This window comes from Salvia miltiorrhiza, chromosome 5, assembly GCF_028751815.1.
Source record: "Salvia miltiorrhiza cultivar Shanhuang (shh) chromosome 5, IMPLAD_Smil_shh, whole genome shotgun sequence".
NCBI lineage: Eukaryota > Viridiplantae > Streptophyta > Magnoliopsida > Lamiales > Lamiaceae > Salvia > Salvia miltiorrhiza.
In genome coordinates, this window is record NC_080391.1 from 28541324 (window position 1) to 28567766 (window position 26443).

At 37.7% G+C, this 26443-nt stretch overlaps 2 protein-coding genes across 3 annotated transcripts in view; both read right to left on the reverse strand.

Moving 5' to 3' along the window:
• LOC131025745 (uncharacterized) overlaps positions 1-26443 on the reverse strand; it is a 774387-nt gene that overhangs the window by 418686 nt on the left and 329258 nt on the right. The window lies entirely within an intron of this gene.
• Positions 14713-19292, reverse strand: LOC131026302 (delta(14)-sterol reductase-like). Of its 2 annotated transcripts, XM_057956134.1 has the most exons (13): positions 19137-19292; positions 18930-19047; positions 18778-18848; positions 18532-18588; positions 18065-18156; positions 17578-17625; positions 17193-17313; positions 17010-17056; positions 16652-16733; positions 15784-15860; positions 15540-15659; positions 15063-15137; positions 14713-14995 (listed from the first exon to the last, which is right to left on the reverse strand). In XM_057956134.1, exons 1-13 carry the CDS (start codon positions 19182-19184, stop codon positions 14842-14844), a joined length of 1110 nt encoding a protein of 369 aa, XP_057812117.1. In that variant the 5' UTR covers positions 19185-19292; the 3' UTR covers positions 14713-14841. The 2 variants fall into 2 exon arrangements, with proteins under 2 accessions (XP_057812117.1, XP_057812118.1); XM_057956135.1 differs by lacking the exon at positions 18532-18588.

The following is a 26443-nucleotide window of genomic DNA, read 5'->3' on the forward strand; positions in this document are numbered from 1 at the left end:
ACTAACAGTAAGAATCCACAGTTCAATTTCTGTGAGAATCAGTTTTCAGACTTTTGCAGAAAACCTCTCAAAAATCCAAATGGGAAAATCAGCATCACAAGAAGTTGTCTGTTACGAATCTTTTCTAACACTGGAGTCACTCCAGAGTCTTGCTGAGTTCAACAAGATCAACGAGATCTTAGAAAAACATGGATGGATGAAGTTCGTTCAATGCTCACCTGAGTTTCTTCTCGACGAGTCGATCATCAGAGAATTCTACGACAACATCAAGACTGATGAATCGACTGGTGAACTCAAAACAGAAATTTTTGTTTTCACAAATGAAGACTTCTCAGACTCAACAAAGATATCCATCAACATCTCTCAAGCGGCAAGAGAAGTGTTCAGCCTCCCAACTGATGGACCAGCACCATTCTTCACCGATGATGAAGCCACAGAGTTCATGAGAGAAGCACTGACGAGCAATGCAGCAGCCGACCGCATCATCACCAATGTTATGAGCATTTCAAGGATTCATCATCATCTCAGACCCATTGCCAGAATGATCAAGAAATGCTGGTTTGGCACTCTTGGATCCCCTGGTCATCTCTCAAGACCTCACAAACTGGTGCTGATCACCCTGCTTCAGAAAGGCCCATTCAACTGGGAGAAGGCTTACCTTCAGATTCTTGTTGAAGAAAAGAAGGAATCCCATTCCACCAAGCATCTGTGACAAGGAGCCAGAGTCTTGGCACTCGTTCTCTTTAGTGCAAAGGAGACACCATGTTTCTGGAAGAACACCACTCAAGTGTCTTCCACCATCCATCTGTTTGAAAATCAGAAAAGTTCAGTCAAAGGGAATGCCAGTATCTCAACTGAAATCCCTCTTCTCACTTCTGAGCCACGCTACAAGACTCGAGGCTCAACCAAAAGAAAGTTCGACAGCTTGTCATCTCCAGTCAAGATCTCACTTGACACTCCTCAGAGGTCTCTAGATGAGGATCATGAAGAAACTGTACCAAAAGCTTCAGAAGAAGTGCTGATTCCAAGCACTGAAACGACTCAGCAACAGGCTCCCACTGTTCCTCTACCAGATGAGGGAGATCAACAGTCAGAGAAGACACAAGCAACCAATGACAGAGAAACTGATTCTGAAGAACTTTCTCTCAGAGGTTTCTTTCACTACGGTCTTGAAGGGTTCAACAAGAAGGCAAAGTTTGAAGAATCTGCTGACATCAACGCCGCATCCTCATCCTCAGCCACTGTCAATCAAACTGACCTTCTCAAAAACTTCGTGACACAACTGTCCGAACACTGTGTCACAACCCTTTTTCCTTCTGTCTTAGCCTCCCTGAATCCTGAAGAGTTCCAGACTCTTGTCAGTTACTTCTTCTTCATCTTCGTCAAACCCTGCCCAAATCTCAATATAAGGAGATTGATGAAGTTCTCACTGAAGAAGAATTGGAAGCATTGGAGAACAACATCTTTGAGAAATTCAGAGTCACCAATGTTTGGGATGCTATTCACGACTGGGCACCCAACTTCAGACTGCACCTGATTTCCAGAGGTCTTCTCAAAGAAGATGATGCTGAGGACATCGAAGTTCACCATGGATCTCCTCCGCATTAGACTGCTCCAGCCGACACAAAAGAAGAAGGAACGCCAGCTGAAGAGCAAGGACCTGCAAGAACTACCACTGATGAAAGATTTCAAATGCTGGACGAGAGGCTACTCATTCAAGAAGAAGCATCATATGAGCTGAGAGTCAAAATAGCTATTCTTGAATCAACAGTCACTCATCTTCAACAGCAACTGGAAATCCAGAACAAATTCAGCAAGGCTCCTGAGTCTGATGACAAAGACAAACGAGAAGAAGACAAGAAAGGAAAAGGGAAGATGACTGAAGAACCAAAAAGAAGTCCTCCAAGGAAGCCAAGCAAACAACTCCGCATCAACTAAGGACTAAGGAAGATCAAGGAATGTCATCTTATCAGAAACTCTTTATTTTGTATATGATGTTCTTAGATTATCTTAGTCCCTTCTTCCTTGTTATGATCTTCTGCACAAATGTTTGATACATTGTCGTTTACTGATTTGAAGCTGATTTATGTTTATCCAGTCTTTGTTCTCCTTGCCTAAATTTACTTGAAGTTGATTATGGATTATCTAATTTAGGGGGAACTCTGTTTAAGTTTATTCAGTACTTGACTGTTGTCCTGACTGATTGTTGGGAACTTGTTCGTATTCACTTTTTGTTTTGACTATTAAAGAAAATAGGGCCTATAAGCGATAATGATTAATTGACGACATTGCGTTTTGCATTGGACTTTCAAATTCTGAAAACCCCTTTTTATGCATATCTTTTCAAATCATTGCATGCTTTGTACGCCGCCTATTTTCAGTAAGAGATCATGCCAAATATTCCATATCTGTTTCTATATCTCTTATTTCAAGGCACTCATCTGACGTGCATTAATTACGGACGTCAAAATTCATTAAAACTGATTTGGCGCGCAGATTTCAAACCGCCCACGTCTTTTCGATTGCCCTAGGAAACTGTTCATCTCCCACGATCATAATTTCTCCATTACGACCACTACTCAATCTTCCATCACTCTTGCATTCTCTCTAACTTTCAAAATCCACAGCACTTTACTGTGAGATCCCTTCCTGTAAAATTTTCTTCACAGATTTCTTTTTCAAAATGGCCAAGACCAACATGAAGAAAAATGACAACAAGAAGGAGGCATCGAGAGAGAAAGAAGTCAGATATGAGCAGACGGTGCACAAAGAATCATTCGAAAATAAGCCGGAATTTGCAAAGGTCTCAGAAATTCTTCACCGACACGGTTGGACAAAGTTTATCACCAGTGAACCGAAGTATCTACTCGACGACACTGTCAGAGAATTCTACAGGAATCTCAAATTCAACGATTCCGAAGAACTGATCTCAAAAGTTAGTATCATCGACGGGCCAAACTGCATCGAAGAAACTCTCAACGTCTCCAAAATTGTCAGAAAACTGTTCAATCTCCCGAACAGTGGATCTTCCCTCTCCAGACTGACTGATAAGGACGTAAATCAAACTCTCAAGTCTGTAATGTAGGACGAATCCGAATCGACGGAGAGTCAAGTTACTCTTTCCCATCTTCATCCGGAGTTTGCCATGCTGGGCAAAATTATCCAGAAGTGCTGGATAGGTGCAACCGGAACTCCCGACAAAGCTTCTCAACCACAGAAGAATGTCATGGCAGCTCTCATGGAGAATGAATCCTACAACTGGGAAGAAGCTTATCTGAAGCTTCTCTTCAATGAAGCTCACAACACGAGGCCGGCGACGATGGTTCGACAAGGGAACAGGGTCTCCCAAATCATCATAGAAGGAACAAAGAAGCACAAGTTTGTGCGATGGCCAAAGATGATCGAATTCACAGATAGCCTTCGTCTCTTCAAACTAGCAAGAAGAGATCCCAAACCTTCTCCGAAGACGAAGGTAATTGATATCTCATCTCCACCATCATCTGACTCTGATGATACACCTGATTCACCGCCATCAAATTCTCCTGCTCACACAAATGTGCCACGTCGAGTTCGTACCAATCTCCCTAAAAGACCCTCCAAAAGACCTACTGAGATGCCTTGGAAACTTTCTCTAAAATCCAAAGGCAAAGCAGTTTTGGAAACTGTCCCAAAATCAGTCCCCAACTTTCTTTCAAAAGGTACTCAGGAAGCAGTTGAACTTCAGACCGAAGCTCAACAAAGTGCTACAAATCACCTCCGACGTATAATTGGTGATGTTGATACGTCATCAAAAGTCTACCGGAACCTTCATAGACTTCTCACGTATACCTTCCTGAAGACGGCGCCATGCCCAAGAATCAACAGTCTTCACAGACCTGAAACAGAAGACTCGTTCGAGATGGAAGAGGCTTCTCTAATCAGCCTTTTTCAAATTGAAAGTGTTTGGGATGTAATTCATGACTTTGACAAATTTGCCATGAATTACTTGTACATGTCACTCGACGACGATGCTGAAACGCCAAAGACGTCTGAAGAGCCTCTCACGATAGAACAAGTAACTGTTGTTCTCAGCTCTCCAGTTGGTGACACTGATCAACCGGCGGAATCAATTGCTGATCCTGCTGCTGCTGAACAACCAATGACTGATTCGATCAGTCAACCGGATTTGCCATCTACGCCTCCAAAAAATCCTGCTGAAGCAGACCGGACTTGCATCCCTGAAGCTGTTGCTACTTTACCAGAAGAAGAACAGAGATCAGCTGACAATGCTGATCGCCTAATGTCTGAAGAACGAGTCGAAGAAATCCCCAAATCTCCTCCACCTTCAACGACACCACTCTTGAACACTGATAAGCCTACTCCACCTGAAGGCCAGAACATCAGTCAAGAGCAATCAATTCCTCAGCCTTTTGCTGAAGGAAGAACAGAACGTCCTGCTCCAACCAGCCAAGCCGAGGCATCCACATCCAAAGCCTATGAAGATCGTCAGCAAGTGCAGAATTCTCCTGCCGACTCAGACATCCCAATAGAACACGTAGAGCTTCCTCGCGCAGAAGGACCAGTTCTATTTGATTCAGATTCTGAAACTGACGAGCTTCTTACTGTCTGAAAGCACAATCGGCCACACAGGAATCTACTACGGATCTCTGATGATGCTGAAAAACCGATGGATGTTCTGCTTGAGCAGCTTGCTGATCAACGGCTTGAAATCGACTTACTCCAACACGAGCTCAAACGACAGAATATTTACGGAGAGAAATTCGTGAAGAAGCTTAAAGAAGTCGAGAAACAGGCAACTGTAGACATGGTCTATCATGCTGGCTTGATCAATGAGCTCCAACATCGGATGGGAACAGAAGAAGCTGCTCTGCTCAGATACAAGGCAGAAATGCTTGATCCAAAGAAAGGTCTTCCCAAAATTCAGAAGGATCACAGGGAATTGTACACACTCTTTCTTGAATCAGAAATTCAAAGGAAGACACAATACCTTGAACTGACTGAGAAGTTCCGGGAACTGGAAATTGACTTCCTGAAGACGTTCATACCAAGAACTGAAGTCAATGAACTCGTTGCAAAGACAGTACAGCCTATCCTGGAACGACTCAAGCAAGTGGAACGACAACTCCAACGACCTCAAGAGTCCCCTGACTCCGCCCTCCTTCAGAAAATGTTCAATGATCTTCAAGAGCTGAAAAGCCGACTTCCTCCCGATGATGCCAAAAAGGGGGAAGAGGATATAATAAAGCGCATCCGAAGGGAAGAGGAAATGATCCCCTCTGTCTTTAATAGGGTTGAAGCTGAAGAGATCATAGCAAAGGTTGCTCCTTCTTTTGCCTCAGTCGAAGCTAACAGAAAGAGAAGCAGAGAAAGCTCCTCAAATGAGCCTGAACAGAAGAAGAAGAAAATTGACTTCATATCAACTCTAAAGGAAGGTCAGAAGCTCGAACACTATCTTAAGAATGGACTGATTGTATCATATTTGGAGAAGTTTGAGCGACCAGACAAATGGATACCGTCAGAGTTGAATGACTGGTGGGAGAAAACCAAGGAATGCTACACCAAATGGATGGTTTTTGCAAACGTCCAAGGTGAAGGGGAATACAGGAATGAAGCCTGGAAGTATTTTCTGTTGCAACTGAAAGAACGAGAAAAGGTTCTTAAAATGCAAGACGCTCAGAGAATATATGGAAAAATGATTCCTGACCCTCAGAAGAAAATTGTGACTCCACCAAGGATCAAGAATGGAGTCGACAGAGAAAGGATCAAGAAAGAAGTCAAAGTCGTATGCAAGATTTGGAATATTCATCCAGACTCCAGGGACGGCAGACAGATCTGGGAAGCAGTTTTCAATCTCTACAATCAGAAACCGTGAGTCGTTTGGATGCCTTCTGTATTGTTCTTTTCCGTTTTTAAGATGTAACTTAGACTGATGGCTTATCAGTCTTCTTCATTAATGAAAAGAACTTCTTTTTGATCTCAACCTGAAGACAATGACTCTTTGTCCAGGCTCTGATTATGGTTTTTCTGTCTTCTCCTTGTTCTGTTTTAGAACTGTTTTCGTTCTTAACTCTAAGTACAAGTTTTTAGGTTCTATTGTTAAGGGGGAACTGTTTTCACCCCATGTTTAGAACTTGTACTATGAGTTCAGTCTTTTTGCTGTGTGGTTTTGGCATCATCAAAAAGGGGGAAATTGTTGGGAACCTTGTTGAATATCCTAACCCTTGTTTTGATGATACCAAAAATCATAGGACTTAATTGTAATAGACTAGAATTGTTTAGAACTCAAGTGTTAGAGTTCGTTTCTAGTTTAGTGTGCGGTGTCGAAGACTGAAGAACGAAGGACTGAAGACTGAAGAACGAAGGACTGAAGACTGAAGACTGCAGATCCCAACTGAAGTATCAGTTGAAGAATCAGTTGAAGGCTGATTACTTAATGCGCGCAAAGGACTGATACTAAAGTCAAGTATCAGTTCAACATTCCTCCTCGGACTGATCTTCCAACGTTCAGAGGAAGCCACGTACTCACAAGTACAACCGCATTAAATGCAGAGATCTCAGGATCTTATCTCTGCAGAGGTCATTCCTATCTGGTGGTTACTTTTCAGAGACGTCACATCTCCTGTCCATCAAAGAGAGTCGTTTCCACCCAAACAAGGAACCTCGAAGATTGAAGCCTCAACCCAAATTCGAATTGCTCTCCAACGGAAGAAATCTTGAGGATGATTTACGCCAACAGATCTATTCAAGAGTTCTCCTACAAATAGCGCTCGAGGATCACTTCAACCTTCACCGATTCAACAACATAAGCTGAAGCTCTGCCGAAATTGCTACTCAGCCTTAAGCTTAAACTCCCCAAAGCTTGAATCGAAGAAGAGAATTCCAAAGCCAAAATCAGTCACTGCTGATTACATACATTCTCTTAGACCCTAGGCATATATCTGTTTACCCAGAAGTCAAAGGTCAAACTTGCTTCAAAGAACTTGTTCTTTGTAAGTATAGTTGGCACTCGTTCAAACCTCCCCCCCATAAGAGTGTTTTGAGTGATTCGGAGGTCAAAAGGGTTTTCTGACTCTGAGAGTCTTAGCACGGGTTGTGCTAAGCAAGGGAAATCCTACGCGAGTGAAGCGCGGGTACTAGAGAAGGGTTTTCTTTAGTGTACGGTTGTGTGCACCCGGCAAGCACACGGTTCGGTTTGCAGTGCACCTGTTAAGCACTTACGGAGTGGATTGTTGGTCTGATCAACCAACCGTGGATGTAGGAAAGGGTTTTTCCGAACCACGTAAAAGTCTATGTGTTGTTTACAGCTTTCAGTTTTACATTCTTACTTGTGTTATTTCATTTGATAAAACTGAATACTGACTAACTGCAAAGAGAAACCTTAACCAACAACTTGCTCCACCGAGTCTATTTCGAAACTAAGTTTAATTTTCGCTGCGTATGATATCAGTCTGACTGATCTATCTTTCGATAGTCAGGAAGAGTGTTATCATCTCTGTTTTAGCAAACACGACTGAAGCCCTTACTTGCATCAGTTAAGTTCCAGCAACTTAACTGATAACTCTTTACTGAAGAGCTTTCAGTATCAGTCGTCAACCCTGTTTGGTCAAAACTGATTTCAGTAAAACAGGCGTCTTTGTTTGCTTGTAAAGTTTCATTTTGATCTCCGACTGTGATCCCTCTGATTGAGGTCGGTAGATTGATTCAAAAATAGCCTATAGGTGTATTCCCCCCCCCATACACCTATTCGAGACCCTCAGGACCTAACAGACACAGTTTAGAAGATCAGAACTGGAGTCATTCGATTCGATCATCGACAGTCTTTGCATACGCTTCTCAAGTAAGTAATCCTAACTCCAACGTGCAGTAATTAAATTCATAGGAGCATGTTAGGATTAATTGTTGTATGATAAATTAATAATAATCCAAGAAACGATCATCGGGCAAGCGGAGCATTAATTCAATTTAATATTCCTTCATGTACGATTAGCAAATAGGCAAAGTCACAGGAAAATAGCGCCAGTTATTTAATCAACTTTTTTCCTGCAATAATAAATTTTCTTAGAGATGTGCGAATGGTGTGTTTTATTTTTAATTAGAGGTAAGAACAGCTCTCCACTACAAGGACAATCTCAGTGGTCATTATCTGACTCACTTATTATTCCATCCCTTCAATCAATGGGTTTGCCTTTATTTTGTTTGTCTTTATCAATGTTATTACACAATCTCCTTTATTTTAATAGAGATGTACATAATAACTTCTTTGCCTTGGAATTTCATATTATATTTATAACTATCTAAAATTTTCACCTATCCAAACACATTTATCTCGCACACACAGAAAGTTATAACTCGTAGAGAGACTGATACAGCACACCCAGAAAATAGAACTCACAGAGAGACTCAAATAGAAACTCGTGCAGAAAAGTAAAGAACACAAGAACATCAAATTGGTTACCCAGTTCGGTGATAAAACACCTACGTCTGGGGGGTCATGCCCAGGATAAATCATCCACTAGTGATAATAAGATATACAAAGGACTTACACGCGAAGACTCGATCTTCCTAACCTCTATATCTTCCCAAACCTCCAAAAACGTGAATAACTGAGAGCAAATTAACAACTCACTCCCTAAGCTTGAATGTTACACATTCAACGCTCAAACCAACAATTAAACTTACTCCAACAGGGCGGAGCAAGGAATCAAAGTAATAAACCAACCCATAATGCTTACAAGATGAAATAAGCAACAAACTAGAACACACTTACATATAGTGTATGCTCTGAACAAAGGATACAAAAATACTCTCAATAATGCAGTAGAGTAGCACGAAAAACAGCAGCAAAAATGAATCCTCTTCATCTTCAATATATAGCCAAACCCCAGAAGATGTTTAGAAGAAGTAGGACTCTTAGGGGTAGACTTGCAGATCAGATTAGGGTTCACGGAAACCCTAGGAAGAAAGACTCCAATGCAATCTGGAGATCCGATGGATAAAAATCCGTAGGAAGGCTCAAGTAAATCTCCAACCATATCTTCAAATCATGTAAGTATAAGTTGCGAAGGGGCCAGAAACATGTAACATCGGAAGCAACTCATGAAGGAACAAGTAGAACTCGTGAAGACACTCATGCTAGTCTACACAATGGCAACAATACTTAGGGGCCGTTTGATTTGCAGTTTAGGATTAAAATTATCTTGAGAAATTAGTGTGGATTTATATTATTTCATGGGTGTTTGATATCATGGCTACTTAATCCTATATTGTGTTTGATATCCATAGGATTATGTTGGATTATATTATCTAATACCAAAACTATCCTCATATAATTTTAAAAATATCATGTGTGTCCACCATTACTTGGGCATTTGCATCGATATGCGTGAGGAAGGGTAGCAAAATTTTTATCCAACTTCGCAGTATTAAAGTTATCTGAGGGGGAGGCCGGATTATTAGTATGGGTTATTCCCACAAAATAGCATGTAGAAGTAGGATTAAGTAGGAGTTGACCACATTAATAAAACATAATATCAAACATCACACTAACCTGTATTAATTTAATTTATCTCACCTATAAACCCATATCAAACAGGCCCTTAGAGTATAAAAATACTCTAACACTATCATTAACACACGCCATGCATATCGTACCACCATGTACACCGTTATTCGAATACTAACACGATATGAGAAACACATGATTCTCACACCGATTAAACACACCACACACCATACATAAATTGCCAAAACAAAATATCTATTAGATATGTCAATCGGGCCAACCCACCGAATTTCGGGATAACCCTATCGGATTATCGGGTTATTCATGAGCGGGCTAATCAGGTTGAAAATTCGGGTTAGAAATTTTCAACCTTAACACTAAACGTTCGGGGTTTGGGTTAGGCCGTCGGGCTAGTCGAGCTCGAAAATTTATTTAAAAAAAATTAACTAATATATTTATCTTGACAATATTATATTTGTAATGAATAAATACACGCATAAATAAGTAACATTTGAACATCAACTTACATAATAACTAATATGCAACTCTTAGAGATATAAAAATACAAATTTTAATTAAATAATTATCATTTTTTAATTGTTACATCTAAATTTTATGTTAAGTATTGAATTAAATATACATAGAAGTTAAATAATGAGTATAAATTTCTGATATTGAAGAAAAATACATTTCACATACTTTTGGAAAAAATATATAATTATACTAATTTTCATAAGCAAAGTAATGAAGTCCCTCACGCCTAAACCTTGCCGCAATGTCGTCGCCCAGGCCCCTCATCGCTGTGGCCCAGACCCAAGGCTCTTAGTCGTTCTTGCCTAGGTCTCAGCCGACCCGCGACGTCGTCGCCCAAGCTCTAGGCTCGTAGAATCGTAGTCGTCGTTGCCCAGGCCCCAGCCTCGCCGTTGCCCACGCTCTGAGACCCACCATCGCCCAGCCGCCCTGTTCTACCGTCGCCTAGCCTTCGAGGCTCCAGCCTAACTAAAGCATCGGCAAGCCTGCTGTTTTGGAAGATTCTTTTGATAGAAATATGATTATTTTTTTTAATTTTTTTTGGTATATGCTTTGTTGATTTGCTGAATTAATTTGCTATTTGCTGACGTAACATATTCTTGAGAAATATGAGTCAGTTTGTTGTTTCCTTGAATTATTTGCTAATTTGCTCGATAGAAATATGAGGTAGTGTCTAATTTGTGCATATTCTTGATAAATACGAGGTAGTTAAGCTGACTCCCTAAATTAATTTGATTTTTGCTGAATTGAATGAGATAGTGCTGAATATGTGCATATTTTTTAGAAATATGAGGTAGTGGCTGAATTTTGTTCATATTTTTGTAGATGGCAAAATTAAGTTCTAAAGACAAGAATCCACAAACAAGTGGACCTGTAGAGCATATAGTTGAGACAACTGATGAATCAACAACTAACACAAACAAAGGGACTATAAAGCAGCGGTCGGATGTATGGTCTCGCTTCTCCATGGAAGTAGAGAGATGAAGATTGAAGACTTTGAACACTTTGAACAACTTGAACACTTTGCCTTTTATTTTGTTGTGAACTTGTAGTTATGTTGATTATTTTGTTGTGAACTTATAATTGTGTGGATTATTTTGTTGTGAACTTGTAGTTGTGTGGATTTTATTTTTTGGTGCACATAATATCTTTTAGGTATGCATTTGTGGATTTGTGGTTAACTTGTGTTGTGGAGGTGTGGTTTTTCACTTTTTTGTGAATTTGGCCTATTTTTTTAGCTACCAGGAACAAGTTTTAGATAATTAAAAAATGAAATGGTTTATGCTAAATCGAACCGAAAATTTACGATTCGGTTCGGTTTGGTTCGGTTTTGACAAATGAAACGGTTTGGTTTGGCTTCAATATTTAAGGGCGTTTCGAGTTCGATTTTTTCTGTTTGGTTGGGTTTGAACCTGAACCGCCCGAATGTTCAACCCTACATATCACCCAAAAGAGTAGATAAGTATCACCAAAAATTAGCTCAAGGTATAAGCTAATAACCATATCAACGACCTCAGCTGTTAGCCTAACCACCTTTGTAACAACATTGTGACTTAGTCTCTTAAGACTTATCTATTTCTACCCAATCCCTGAACTTGCAGTCATAGACCTCCACACTTTAATTAATAATTATAATTTGTTTCTAAATATAAGAAATCAAATTGAAAAAAATGAAAAAAAAAATTGGAAACAAGGTAATAACATATACACATGAAACACTAAAAATAGTATAGATAATTTTATACAAAGAAAATCTCGATCGACGTGAGCATAGCTTATGGGATGAAAGGCTCATCCCATAACACAAGGCTCGCTAAAGAACCTTTTTTTTTCAGTGTTAAATTGATTTAATTGTACATGTTGGGAACCTTGTGGAATATCTTAATCCTTGTTTTGATGATACCAAAATCCATAAGTCTTAATTGTAATAGACTAGAACAGTTTTGAACTCAAGTGTTAGAGTTCGTTTCTAGTTTAGCTTGCGGTTCTGAAGACTGAAAACTGAAGGACGAAGGATTGAAGACTGAAGACTGAAGATACCAACTGAAGTATCAGTTGAAGAATCAGTTCGGAACTGATTACTTAATGCGTGCCGCGTGGACTGATACTAAAGTCAAGTATCAGTTAAACTTTCTTCCCGGACTGAACTTCCAACGTTCAAAGGAAGCCACGTACTCACAAAAGTATAGCCGCATTAAATGCAGAGATCTCAGGATCTCCTTATCTCTGCAGAGGTCATTCCTATTTGGTGGCTACTTTATCAGAGACGTCACATCTCCTGACCTTCAAGAGAGTCGTTTCCACCAAACAAGGAACCTCGAAAATTGAAGTCTCGGCCCAAATTCGAAATGCTCTCCAACGGAAGAAATCTTGAAGACGTTCTCCGCCAACGGATCTATTCAAGACCTCTCCAATAAATAGCGCTCGAGGATCAACTTCAATCTTCACCGATTCAACGACATAAGCTGAAGCTCTGCCAAAATCGCTACTCAGCCTAAAGCTTAACCTCCCCAAAGCTTGAATCAAAGAAGAGAATTCCAAAGCCAAAATCAGTCACTACTGATTACAGTTGACAACCGTTCAAACCTCCTTTCAAGAAGAAAGAGTAGAGTGTTTGAGTGATTCAGAGTTCAGGAAGGTACTCTGACTCTGAGAAGTCTTAGCGCGGGTTGTGCTAAGAGCGAGAAATCCGACACGAGTGAAGTGTGGGTACTGAAGAAGTGGTTTCTTCAGTGGTACGGTTGTGTGCACCCGGCAAGCACACGGTTTGGTTTGCAGTGCACCTGTTAAGCACTTGCGGAGTAAATTGTTGGTCTGATCAACCGACCGTGGATGTAGGAAAGGATTTTTCGAACCACGTAAAAGTCTCTGTGTTATTTACAGCTTTCAGTTTTACATTCTTACTTATGTTGTTTCAATTGATAAACTGAATACTGAATAACTGCAAAGAGAAACCTAAGACTAACAACGTGCTCAACCGAGGCTATTACGAAACTAAGTTTATTTCCGCTGCGTATGATATCAGTCTGACTGATCTATCTTCTGATAGTCAGGAAGAGTGTTATCATCTCTGTTTTAGCAAACTCGACTGAAGCCCTTACGTGCATCAGTTAAGTTCCAGTAACTTAACTAATAACTCCTTACTAAAGAGTTTTCAGTATCAGTCGTCAACTCTGTTTGGTCAAAACTCCTTTCAGTTAACAGGTGTCACAGTTTGAGTGTAAAGTTTCGTTTTGATCTCTATCTTGAGATCCCTCAGTTTGAGGAAAGAAAAAATAGCAAATAGGTGTATTCCCCCCCCCCCCATACACCTATTCGAGACCCTCCGGACCTAACAGTACACATCAACAAACCAAAATTTTTTGATAAGCAAGAAGAAATCTTTTTCTTTATAAGATATAATTGATCGTTGATTAATGAAAAAGGTGAAAAACCGCAGTGCAGTTAACAATGAAAGAAAAAGAACGAAAGTAGTGAAAAAAGATGAGGTTAGAAGCAAACAAACATACATGAAAGTCACTTGTGGCATGCTCAACATAACAACACCCAACAGTCATTGATTGAGGAGATTGAATAATAAGTGAGTCAGATGAGGGCCACTGAGACTGTCATTGTAGTGGAGAGTTGTTCCTACCTCCAATTAAAATAAAACACTGCAAATATATCTCCTCATTCAGACATCTCTAAGAAAATTTATTATTGCGGGTAAAAAGCTGATTAAATAACTGGCGCTATTTTCCTGTGTCTTTGCCTATTTGCTAATCGTACACCGATACAACGTTCCTATACCACAAAACTTTTTCAAAGTCTTTTTACTTTTAATTTTTGAATGGAAGTTGTAGATGTTGTTTATTGAGAATGAAGACGACTACCGACTTGCAAATTACGCATACTGTTTTATGATTATTGTTGTAAATTCTCTACATTATGTTGACCCATTTCAAGATGTTTATCCATTTAAAAAGGCCTAATCAATGGTCATCGTTGAATATTTAACCACTCGCAGCAACTTTTATTGCGAATGTAATCATATTATGGTGAAATCCATTATAATGAACCCCAATTCTCCCTAAAAAAAACTTAAAATGTCACCTTGAATTCACCAATCTCAACAAAAATATAAAGAATCTCTACAAGCATGATCATATTGGGCTCAACTGTGCCCGACCTGGCAAAGGTTTTTGCTGAATTAATTCCATTTTAGTCCCTTATAATATACTCCCTCCCTCCGTCCTGTAAAAGTGCTCATAATTGTTAGTGGCACGAGTTTTAATAAATGATAGGTGAATGTGTTATTAGTGGAAAAAGGGATCCACTTATTTAGTGAAAGAAGTGGTCCAAAAATAAAAATACACTCTTGTAGGACGTACCAAAATAACAAAAAATGCACTCTTATGGGACGGATGAAGTACTACCTCCATCCACACGAAGATTATGCTCTTCTAGATTCATGTAGAAATTTCTACAAGAATGTGGTATACTCTTCATGGATGGAGGAACTAGTATTTTTATTTCTTTTCTGTATATATTGATATAATATTTTACAAGTTACAATAACTAGTATAAGCTCAATAGCTAAATATAATGAAATTTGACATGTGAGCAAGAAATCTAGTGGGAACTCGCAAGTTAACAAAACAGCATAAATGCTGCATGCCAAAGAAAGAGAGAGAAAAAAAAAAAAAAAAAACAGTGGGTTGTTGCTTAGATATCTCTGAAATAAGTTATTATATCCATAAGTCACACCCCATTCGGCAATGGAAATGGTTATAGCCTCAATGGCTAATGAATAAGACAATACCTTGCACTTAATAAACATATGGAAGTATCCTCCACGGAACCGCTTTCTTGTATTCTGCCCAAATGTCTTTATATTTCTGCGTGCACCGCGTTTCATCTCTTCTCTCTCTCCATATTAGCAGTATGAAAAGGTATGTGGGATAAAAATATGGAACTGGAGAACTGCATAGACATTGTGTAGGCATTATTTCCAGCTTTCTTATCAAGGGGAAAAAGCATACAGGGTTACCTCATCCCACAAGGTAAACTGAAGGACAGAGCTACCAACAAGTCCCCAAGATAATTACTGTGCCTCGCGATGCCCCTGAATAAGGGAGAGCATGACGAATTTTATACGATGAAGCATCATATTCAAGGTGAAAATTGTTGTCATCTGAAAATTGAGCTTCATTAATACGGTTGGTTAGATAATGCTTCCAGTAACCTGACTTTAGCATAGTATTTGTTGTGATTTCCATCTAAGAATGCTACAGATACAACACTGAACTAACTTCGATAGGATTCAAACTCTCAGGCTATAAAACCATCCGCAATGTTTTCATTTGTCTCAACTATCTTAATGGGCTTGAGATGCGCAAGGATTTAACAAGGGGTGTAAAGGGCACTAGATGTCCGTAAGGATTGAAATGTGTCAATTCATTATATTTCATAAACTTGTTGGAGATCAAGGAACACCAAAAGTTCCAAACAACAAAGAAGAACATACCAATAACCAGAAGCAAGCAGCTTCCCCCCAATGACCTTTGGAGGTCTTCCCCAAATTAGTGCTTTGGGATTCTTTTTGAACACATGTTTCTGCTTATTAGCTCCTCTAAAGACCAGATACCTTCCCAAAAATTCGCAAAACAAGAAAATAGATAAATAATTTGGCCTGAAGCACCAACAAGATTGTAAACATACTACTACACAGCTGCAATACAAGAAGCTATGTCTGAAATGAAAAATGTTACCCCATAAAAAAGACGAGACAGTTTGCAATAATAGCAGCAGTTGTCATCTCCACTTTATTCCTTAGAAGCCACCAACCCTTTCAAACACAGGGAAATAAATAAATAGCCACATTTTCATTTTTATTTAAAATAATATAAAAAAAGTTGCTCGAAAGTATTTATATACAAAACATAAAATTTCAATAAAATAAGTTGCAATGCATTTACAAAAAACTATTCTAATTGTAAATAAACCACACTGTGAGGTCAGTTTTGGTGCATGCTTCTCAGAAAGTAAAACAAAAACAAAGAAAACGAGTAGAACACACTAACTGCAGCAATATACCATCTTAATGTAGTTGAATTTGAGCAAACAAAAATCAGATATTTTGAGATAGTGTTCTAGTAATATTATGAGGAAATAGGAATACCATGGGAATAGATCAACTTTTCTTATTGTAAAGTATAATGACTATCCTGTTGCATAAATAGAGTAAAGGCACAAAACAAATAAGTGAAAATACTTAGTCATATAGCATAGACAATATTGGCATTTCTAGAAAATTGGAGGTGTATAGACAATAGATAACTATATAAAACTAAGATGCAAAATATGAAGTTATTCATAGGAACACATTCCAAAACCAGTTTCTATTGTGAGCCAAAAGTATGTAGTCTGAGAAAGGGGTATTTGTCTTTGTATTACCAATATGCATCAGTCCCAAACTAACAATGTCTCTACTCTAAAGTCTCTAGAAACTCAAAAAATTACATAAAGATAACTTATTAGAAATGTGGCCTAATTAAAAGGATGTTAACATAGCTTAGATGATTCGGAAGAATTGGTAAAACCATTACATATCTTTAGCAAAAAGCATTTGTTGTATACCTGGATACTGAATGTGAATGGTATCCAGACTATATCGCCAAACACCAGCATGAACCCCAGTCTCTCAGCAATTATGTCCCATCTGAGAAGATGCCAACAATCGAGGTTAGATCAACAAATTTGTCAAATTTGAATGAAATTGCTAATAACTGACTAGAGGATAGAGAACATTTAAACTTAGATAGTGACGGAAGAACTTTAGTTGTAATTAGCCTATTAGAGGATAAAAACTCAGTAATGAGAAAATCACATCCAATGAAAATATCTCTTGTAAGTACTAAGTACAACAAAAATACAAGTTAATAAGCCAGATCAGTGGAAATCACAAACACTAGCAAGAACAAAGTCATCTACTTACGTGGAGGTCATATACTCTTCGTGTACAAAGTAATCCATAATGTATATCTGCATTAGAATGGAACAATGATAGGGATGTTAGCCACCCAGCTTAGAAGAAAATTCCAAAAAAGGGAGAAACAAAGATGAAGTAAACTAGAGAAGAAATCTTCAAAAAGCAAAACAACTTACAGTATCAACTTACCACACAAAATAGCTGGTAAAGAATCATAGATTGGCTTAAATTGCTTTCTTGAATGCATTTTACAAGAACAGAGAGATTTATAAGAAGCCATCCCAGCATACCAGCTCTAACAAAGTAGAATCTGTGGAAGAGATTGTTATATTAGGATGAGATGTTATAGTTTAGATAAGTTTGTTATTTATAACAGTTCATGCAATTTAGCCTTGTAATAATTTTCTACGGTTCATAAAATGAGCATTGCCATGTCACTAAGTAAGTGCAGTTTAAAGATAAGTATACAACTAAGCCTTTTAAAGATCACAATAAAATATCAAACATTATTTACTGAGTGATTTTTGAGGATTTGTAATCTCAAGGCAGCTAAGTTTCTCGGTTAGAAATGTACTTGAGGTCAAGTCCCATGAATTGAGGATTCAGCTGTATCCCAAACCACCTGTCAGATGACGTTCTACAGATTAGAACTTGATGTGCACTTGATGATTGATCATTTTCCAACAGTTGGGAAAAATTTAAACCAACATGAAAATAATGTGTCTCTAATTGTACAAAGTTCATATATATAATCATTATTACTTCTTTTTGCATAATTTTCTTTATGAATTACTTATTACTAGACATATAGGCATATAATAATTCTGTTCATGGTTCAAAACCAATGCATTTAGACATGCCAATTGGAACAGATGTACATTATTTTATAATCCAAAGAAGCACATATTAACATTAACAATTATCTAAACCATATGCATGTTTACAAGCAATATGAAAAAGTATATACATTGTTTGGCATTCACAGAAGGAACCAACAAGCAAATATGTCATAGGAGAAAATATGTGTCAAGATATCCCTAGTAAAATGCTACATTTGTTACCAGTCCTCAATTAGGTTTCCTGTGGTGTGAGGCTTGAAAGAAGAACTTTGATCACGGGATCTGCAGCCAACCATGTAGAGAAGATTTGTTACCTGGAACAGGCACATGATACAGAAAATTTAAGAAAATCGAATAGCTACAACAAGGTGATACCAACGAGTTGTAGTTGATGGTCGTAAAGGATGCAAGGGAACCCTTAATGATAAATCTACAAAAGTTGGCATTGCTGCATAGTTGCATGCATATGCATATTTGATGCACAGTTGTAAAATCAAGCAACCAGTCATGTAAATGTGGTTAGATGGAGCAAGATGTTGAAAAATGCTCTACGACAGTAGTACTTGCATTTGAATGCAAACAAATGTAAATATATTTACATTTAACAAAAGGGGACAACATTGCTAATACAACAATTCTGACCCTTTCACATGAAGAAAACAAAACGAGCAGCCAATCCTAAAACTTACCAGTACACTGAACACTAGTGTTGCCGATAGAAGCTCGAGACCTCTATCAGCAATAGCCTACATAGAAAAGGATACACTTTTAGGATAACTTCATTCCAAAATCAACCACATATTTGAAGTGAAACATTATCAAGGATAATAATCAAGTTTCAAATTCAAGTTAATCTCGATTAATATGCATAAAGTATAACATTAGGCCTTGAATATGAGCAATGAGTAAAAACTACAAATGAAATAGGTTCTCACAGTAGGTGATAAGAGATCCATCCAGCCACCAATTCCAAGCAGAAAAACCAATAAAAAAAGCAATAATAAACCTGGAACAACACAAAAGCAAAGGATAAATCAAAACGAACTCAAAATCGGAGTACAGAAGTGAAGAAAGCCGTATTTCCGACCGTTACAACGGTAATGCAGGCGAGTTCCATCGGATAAAGTCACTCCAGGTACAACTTTACCCGGCAAAATGGATCCAACAATCGCCAGATAAGTGACATATCCGAGCAGCATAGCGACCTATCGCAAAATATAGCGCAAGATAATCATTCGTCAGAATCAGATGAGCGAGACAGAAATCTGTGAGTAGAGAGGGAAAGCGGAGTAACCGAAGTCCATGAAGGAGTGAAGGCAAGGAGAAGCAGACTGAGATCCATCCTCAACTTGAGATTCAATCACTATCTCCGCTTTAAAAAAAAATGTTTGAGCTTAATACAAAATTAATGGGGAATATTTCACAGATAGTAAGTGTGTGTGAAGCTGGTTTAGGCTAATTTCTTTCTTTTTTTTTTTTTTTTTTGGTAAATTACACAAATAAATGAAAAAATTTAAAGACCTCTTCACTCTCCAAATCTCAATCTCATGAGTGATTAGTCAAATTAATATAGAAATTAAACTAATAGTAATAATTATTTAATTGATAATCAAATTCTTTCTTCAATATTTAAAAACACATTAATTACTAAGTCAATAATTTTTTACTACTATTTTTTTTCACTCCAATTCTTTTTTTACTAACTCCTTTTTTTCTTTCTACTCCCTTCCGTCGGTATCCATTTTTAAATAGCATGAATTTTAATAAAATAATTTTGTGAGTAAAAAACTTGTTAAAAATGAACTGAATATATTTTATTAGGACGAACGAAAATAATAAATTAAATATATTTTATTAGGAATGAGAGAATATTAGACTCACCTATCAATTTTATGTTTATAGCACTGTTTAACTTTTTACCTGTCATTGCTATCGAAGCTACAATAAATTTTTAGCTAATTACTTCCTCCGTCCCACTGTATTTGATACTATTTCTATTTTGTGCGTTCCACTGTAAGTGAGACTCTTTCTTTTTTGGGTAAATTTTTTTCCCTTTAAACACATTTTCACTTTTTCACCTACACACAAAATACATTTTTCTTAATTCTCGTGCCAAAAAAAGGTCTCACTAACAGTGGGATGGAGGGAGTATAAAATAAAACGGTTTTTTTAAGGATAAAATGAAAAGGAAGGGTAATATATGAAAAGAGTTAAATAGTACAATGATGACTCAAATGCCAACATGAAATTATATGCTTAAATACCAACAATGAGGATGGAGACGGCGCGGGTGGAGGCTGCAGCGGCGAGTCGGCGACGCCGTTGCCTGAAATCGAAGGAAGTGCGGAGGCAGTTCTTTATGCTGGCCGTCCGGTGAGATTTGGAAGCTGGGTTTTCAGATTGAGATTTGGGGGAGAGAAGAAGAGGGCAAGAAGATGAGAGTCACGCCGGTGGGTGGTGATTCGCCCGGCACCGACTTTCGCCGGATAAGGCGGCGGCGTGGCTCGAGTCTGTGTGGGAGCGTGTTCTGTGGTGTTTGAGAGAGAGAGAGAGACGAGGGAAGAGGTGCGAGAGGGAGATAGAGTATAGGCGGGGCCTTCGCCGGGAATAGATGGAAGCGGCGGCCGCGATTTAGCGCTGTGTGTGCATGAGGATGAGGGAGGGAATGAACGGGAGCGGCTGTGAAGGAGAAGTGGTTTGGGCTTTATTTTGGGCCTTTTCTTAATTTAAGATGGGCCTAAATAATTAAAGACTTGGGCTGCATTTTTAATAAGATTTCAGGTTGATTTAATTCTTTAAGTCGGGATTTTAATTAAATTGTTTAGTTAGACTTTAGTTAGTTTGATTAATTTGAATAATAATTTCATTTTATAATTAATTAATTACACTCTATAGTTTGGGTTTAATTAATTATCTTATTACGAGCATGTATTAAATGTAATTACTTAAAGCATGAAATGAATTTGCATCGAGCATATTGTTTATGATTAAATTGGATTTGTAACACTCTAATTTAATTAAAGCGTTAAATTAAATATAAATAAGCATTTAATGAAGAAATCTGAAATATATATATATATATATATATATATATATATATATATATATATAATAATTTAAAAGAAATAAACTTTCAAATAAAATACTCAAACCAAAATCATAAACTAAAACCAACACGCAGCATCTCTCTTGTTCCAAAACGTGATATAAAGACCATGACAACCTTTAACTACTATGCAAAGCGCAAAGTATTTTAAAGTTATATAGAAATAAAATATTATACTAGATGTAAAACAAATTTCCAAAAATTTGACGCTCGAATTTGACCTTCCACACATCTCCAACTTTAATTACTTAAAATTTATAAAACATGAGATTGATGAAGATGGTATTCGGGATCTTAGTTTCTTAAAAAATGTGTCCCGAATACCTGAACAAATAAAAGGGAAATAACCTAAGGGAGAATCATAAAAGAGCCTCCTGGACTGCCCACACATCTGATTTGCCCAGAGTAGAGTAGACTCTCTCAAGGCCATAGCAGAACTCAGCTCCTCCATGAAAATAGCAGAGTAAGACTATTTGTGATCCAAAGACCATAAATGCATAACGGCACATCTGGTAGGTGAGCAGAGCGGAGGAGTGAGGACAAAAAGTACTTTTGCACCTACAACAGAAAGGGCACCTAGGCGGCGATTGTTGTAACTTAATGGCAGACAGTTAGTGTCCTCCTTTTTCGCAGGAGTCACTACCTCTAACTATCCAATTGTTGGCTAACATGGAAGATGCCTTAAAGTTGATAGGACGACCTTGCCCCTGGGAGTTAAGGAGAAAAGAACTAGAAGTGATAGAAATACCCTTCCATACACAGAGCAGAAAGTACTGGAATACCCCTCGTATTGTGGAATCTATAAATAGCATGAAAACTGATATTGGAAGACACTTAATTTTGAAAACATACCTGATTCGATATTACAACACCTTACCATCTTTTGAATAGGGATATATTCAAAAATGTTAAGGTCGTGAACAAGAAGGAAATTAATAAAAGAGGAATACATCACCAAGAGAAGGAGAAGCTCGCTCTTGGATAATAATCTGTTAAGCAAAACTTGTAGTTTCGACTCAGGTAATACTCCATTATTTAAAATGATTAGTGTTGGTAAGAATCGCATTCATCAGATATGAACATATGAAATACATTCAGTGTGGGACATCATGAAATAATTGTCCAAGTTAATAAAATAGTAACTCTTACGGTCATAACATACATAACTTCAATTCGTATGGTGGCATATCAATGACTTTAATATCATATACCGTATTTACGGGCCATTGGTGAAACCTTAATATAAACCTCAAATCGCATTGTGGCATCCCAATTAATGCAATGTCCTGGACCCCATTAACGGGCCCCTAGCAATACATAATTTATAACGCATATGGTAAACACATAATATTAAAATTGAGGATAAATAAATCGACCACATGAATTAAATAAATCATATACCTTAAACTTGTGCTTTGAAAATTATTAGAGTAATTCAAATCAAAGTTAAGTTTTAGTCGCGCCACACCTAATTGCATAAAATAAAACAATGATTATAAGGGACTCAAGAACTTAGATATGATTATACATAATATATAATTATATTGTCATGATCTAAGGTAAATTAAAGAAGAAGGTTGAAGAAATTAGGGCTACAAAAAGGAAGATGAAATTGTGGATCGAATTGGTAAATGAGGAAATGATGTCTAAAGGAGATATGGAGAAGACTTTGATTAAAGGAGATGAATTTTGAAGTGGAATTGTTGTGATTTGAAGATGACAGATTGACAGTTGCTGAGTTATTTAAGTCGACATTATTTTATGCTCGAGTCATGTTTATATATATATATATATATATATAGGGGAAGGCTAAAATAAGAACGCTTCTTAAAATATAAATTACGAACCATTTTCAGCCCTTAGATCATCAAGATCTACGGTTGATTCATCATTTTGTTGGATAAATTCATGGTCCTGAGTTCGAATCCCAAAGGTAGCAAAAAATTATTTTTCGCAATTCATACTTTTATACAGTTTATTCATGCGTGTTATACATAAAATTCATGCTTTTTTGCTGGTTCGTAATTCTTAAAATAAGGGTGATTTATTGGATAACCGCCCCCTATATATATATATATATATATATATATATATATTGTTCTCTAGTATTGCAAGTTGTGTTGGTTCCGAGCAAGTGCGTACCGATGTATAAATGGGGAATACACCAGTTACAAATTTTTATTTTCTTTTCAGAGTGTTGTATTCTAAACATGTTCAATTGATAACGAGTCAGCTGGTTTGATGCATATTAGTTTAACTAATATTAAACTAACTGATATCTAAATAAGCATGTTCTAACTGTGAGTAAAATTAGTTATCCTACTAACTGCTTGTAAGTTAATCAGTTGGACATGTAACTGACTTGTGTGCAATGTGGTGGTTAGTTACTCGCTTTATAAAATCTTTCTAAATTAACTTTTCAGCTTAATCAGTATTCATTTAAAGATCAAAAGCTGAAAGCAGTTTTCTATAATGACGATGATGTTGATGCAGTGTGGGGCTTGTTAGTATGCAGATAAGATAAGCAAATAGACTAAAAAGTAATATTAAATGTAAATACAGAAAGTAAGTACGCAATTGGTTTATAATATGGTTTTGAGCAATTTCACACATCTAACTTCCCTTTGTTACAGTGGAATTCACTATTTTTTGAATTCCTTATTTTAAAGCTGCAAGTTAGTCTATCAAACGTGCTTCTCAAGTCAGCCAGTAGCAAGTCGGCCAGTATTTTACTTTGTACTATGGAAGTGACCTATTACCACTTATACGGATTGCAACCGTTGAATACCAATCAGATTTCAGTTAGTCTCATGCACTATTATTTACTCTTCGATTCTTATATTTCAGTGTGTGTGACTACATGCAGCTTACTCTCTGAACGACCTTATTCTACTCAAACACCGATCTTAAGCTGGATTTGTAAGGGAGTATAAAATGGGATTTTCCAACTAAGAAACACATTGTTGCAATGAGTACAATGGGTATGGAAGTGTGCTCGATTCTAGGCTTTGGATATAGAATTTGGATGCCTAGAACTAAGAGAATGTATATATTCTTGTTCTAGAGAAAATGAGCTTGTAATTCCATGCAAGAGTTTGTTTACATTATAGATTCATTTCTTCGGGAAGACGTTGCAATCTTGTGGATGAAAACCTTGAAGGTTTGATTACTTGGAGAATCAAATTGGCAACATTTTCGGTAATCACTTTGTTGAATGTCTTAGGGTATTTATAGACGAGGGCTTGAATATTTTTGTTGGAGAGAACGTCTTCAAATCCTCGGTCATTGTCTTTAAAAGATCTTCCCATTTGACATAATGAAAGACTATGTCAGGATTCTGCATATCTGTACGATGACGATGTAGATGCCTCTAAAAAATCCTTGTAGTAGGATATACTTTATTCTAGAAGAGCAAGATACTCATTTAATGTCAGATCTGTAACACTAAATATCTTCTTCACTCCGTCACGCCTCAGAGGTTGACTCAGTTTTTACTTCTTCTAACTTTAGGACTTACGTGGCACTTTTGAATAGGTTGGGGCCATGCTTTCAGTCGGGTGTCATTAGTTGATTCCCTATCAATTGATCTCCCAGTACTTGAAGAATACTTCGGTTCTTCAACTGACCTTGAACACTATCTGGCTGATCCATCAGCTCACTCACCAAACTGATATCATGTGAATATAAAAATCACGCTCCCTAACATATGATATGCAATCTATAAGATAGAGATTTGGCATATCATCGTCAGTTTTAAGGGTTTTTGGGATCTAATCAAAATATCAAAAGTTTTTAAATGATTTTCCCTTTTTTGATGATGCCAAAACCACTGCCACTACAAAAAAGAAAATACGAAGTCTAAACATCGTATCATTGTGAAAAATAAATCATCTTTATAATTTTAAGCATAAATACAATATCAAAACAATAATGTACATTAAGAAAAAACCTAGACTCTCTAAAATATCATAGCAATGCTAAGCATAAGAATATGTAAACTTCGAATTCATAAATATGTTGTACAAACAAGCATAATTAGATAAACAAAGAAAAATTAGAGTCTAAACTTATTATTTTTGGTCGAGTTCGAGTGATTGGTGAGCTGGCAGTCATGCCTCAGATCAGTCTGTGCTAAATTGCTCGGTCAGCACGATCAGTTAGCATTGGAGCTTTATGTTTGATTAGCAAATAAAAGTTTCAACTCTGTCTTGCTGGCCTAGAATTAGACTTTCCCATTCTTGTTTGTACTAATGTTCACAGACTGAACTGATATCAAAGTTTTTGTTTCTTACTTAGTACTTCCCCTTAAATTATTTATCTCCTGAAATTATTGTCAGTTTAAGAACAATTTCAGTAGGGGTAAGTTAGTAAAAATAGAAGACAAGGCATGACAGAAGAGAAATTGTCATGGGATGTGCTGAGCGAAATGAATGAATATATTTTCATTTATCTTTGAAGATACATTAGTTAAATAAGAATGATACATCAATTTGGGCATTAGTTAGTGGACAAAATTTTGGAAGCAATTAAATCATCATAAAGCATATAACTAGTAGATATTGATAGTAATTTATCATTTTATTCTATGCTAAAATAATTCTTATGAAAATAATAAAATTATGTGTTTTGCGTAAAGAATAAAAGAAAAAACTAAAAAATTAAGGGGTAATTGCCTGTAAATCCCTAACGTTTACACGGAATTGGTTTTTGCACCTATTTTTATTTTTCTTCTTTTAAATACCTAACCTTTAGTTTTTGTCTGAAATTTGTCCAGCGATCGGTTTTTTCTTACGCCGGCGCCGGAAATGCCATTGTGGCAGCCGGAATTGATGAGGTGGCAGCCGGAATTGACACATAAGCATAGTTTTTACATGTGGCAAAAATATAAAATAAAAAATATTTCCAAATCATCATCATCTTCCACACACCCTTATCCATCCTCCCCCAACTCGGAGCTGCCTCCCCTGCCAGCACCACCGGCGCCGCCCCTTCGCCGCTCCCTTCCCTCCCCCAACCCGCCGCCGCCACCACCACCACCGGCGTCTGCATCATCAAAAATTTGAAACCCTATACCCAATTCCTCTCAATTTCCATGAATTCAGCCCTTCCCACCACTACCACCGGCGTGAACAACTAACCACCACCACCACCAAATTTCGTCAGCCCTTCCCACCACCACCACCACCACCAAATTTCACGAACACTCTCAGCACATCTGGAATTGCAGAGCACCGCCCGCTCAACTCCCATGCCTTCAAGATCTGGAATTGCAGAGCACCGCCCGCACATCTGGAATTGCAGAGCGCCGCCCGCTCACTCTCAGCACATCTGGAATTCTAGATCCGCCCGCTCACTCTTAGCACATCTCCGCACATCTGGAATTCTAGCGCCGCCCGCTCACATCTGGAATTCTTGATCTGGAGCTTGGTGAGGCGGAGGACGGCGGCGGGTAGAGCTTGATCGAGATCTGGAGCTTCTTCCGCTGCTCCAAGCGG

Bases quoted from the DNA above. Each gene is read 5' to 3' on its own strand.
- LOC131026302 (XM_057956134.1), bottom strand. From the start codon at position 19,184: ATGGATCTCAGTCTGCTTCTCCTTGCCTTCACTCCTTCATGGACTTCG. The intron at 17,057-17,192 runs GTAAGTTGATAC...ATTCTAATGCAG, and splicing joins TTTACCAGCTATTTTGTGTG to ATATACATTATGGATTACTT. The intron at 15,660-15,783 runs GTAACATTTTTC...ATTTTTGGGAAG, and splicing joins TGTCTCGTCTTTTTTATGGG to GTATCTGGTCTTTAGAGGAG.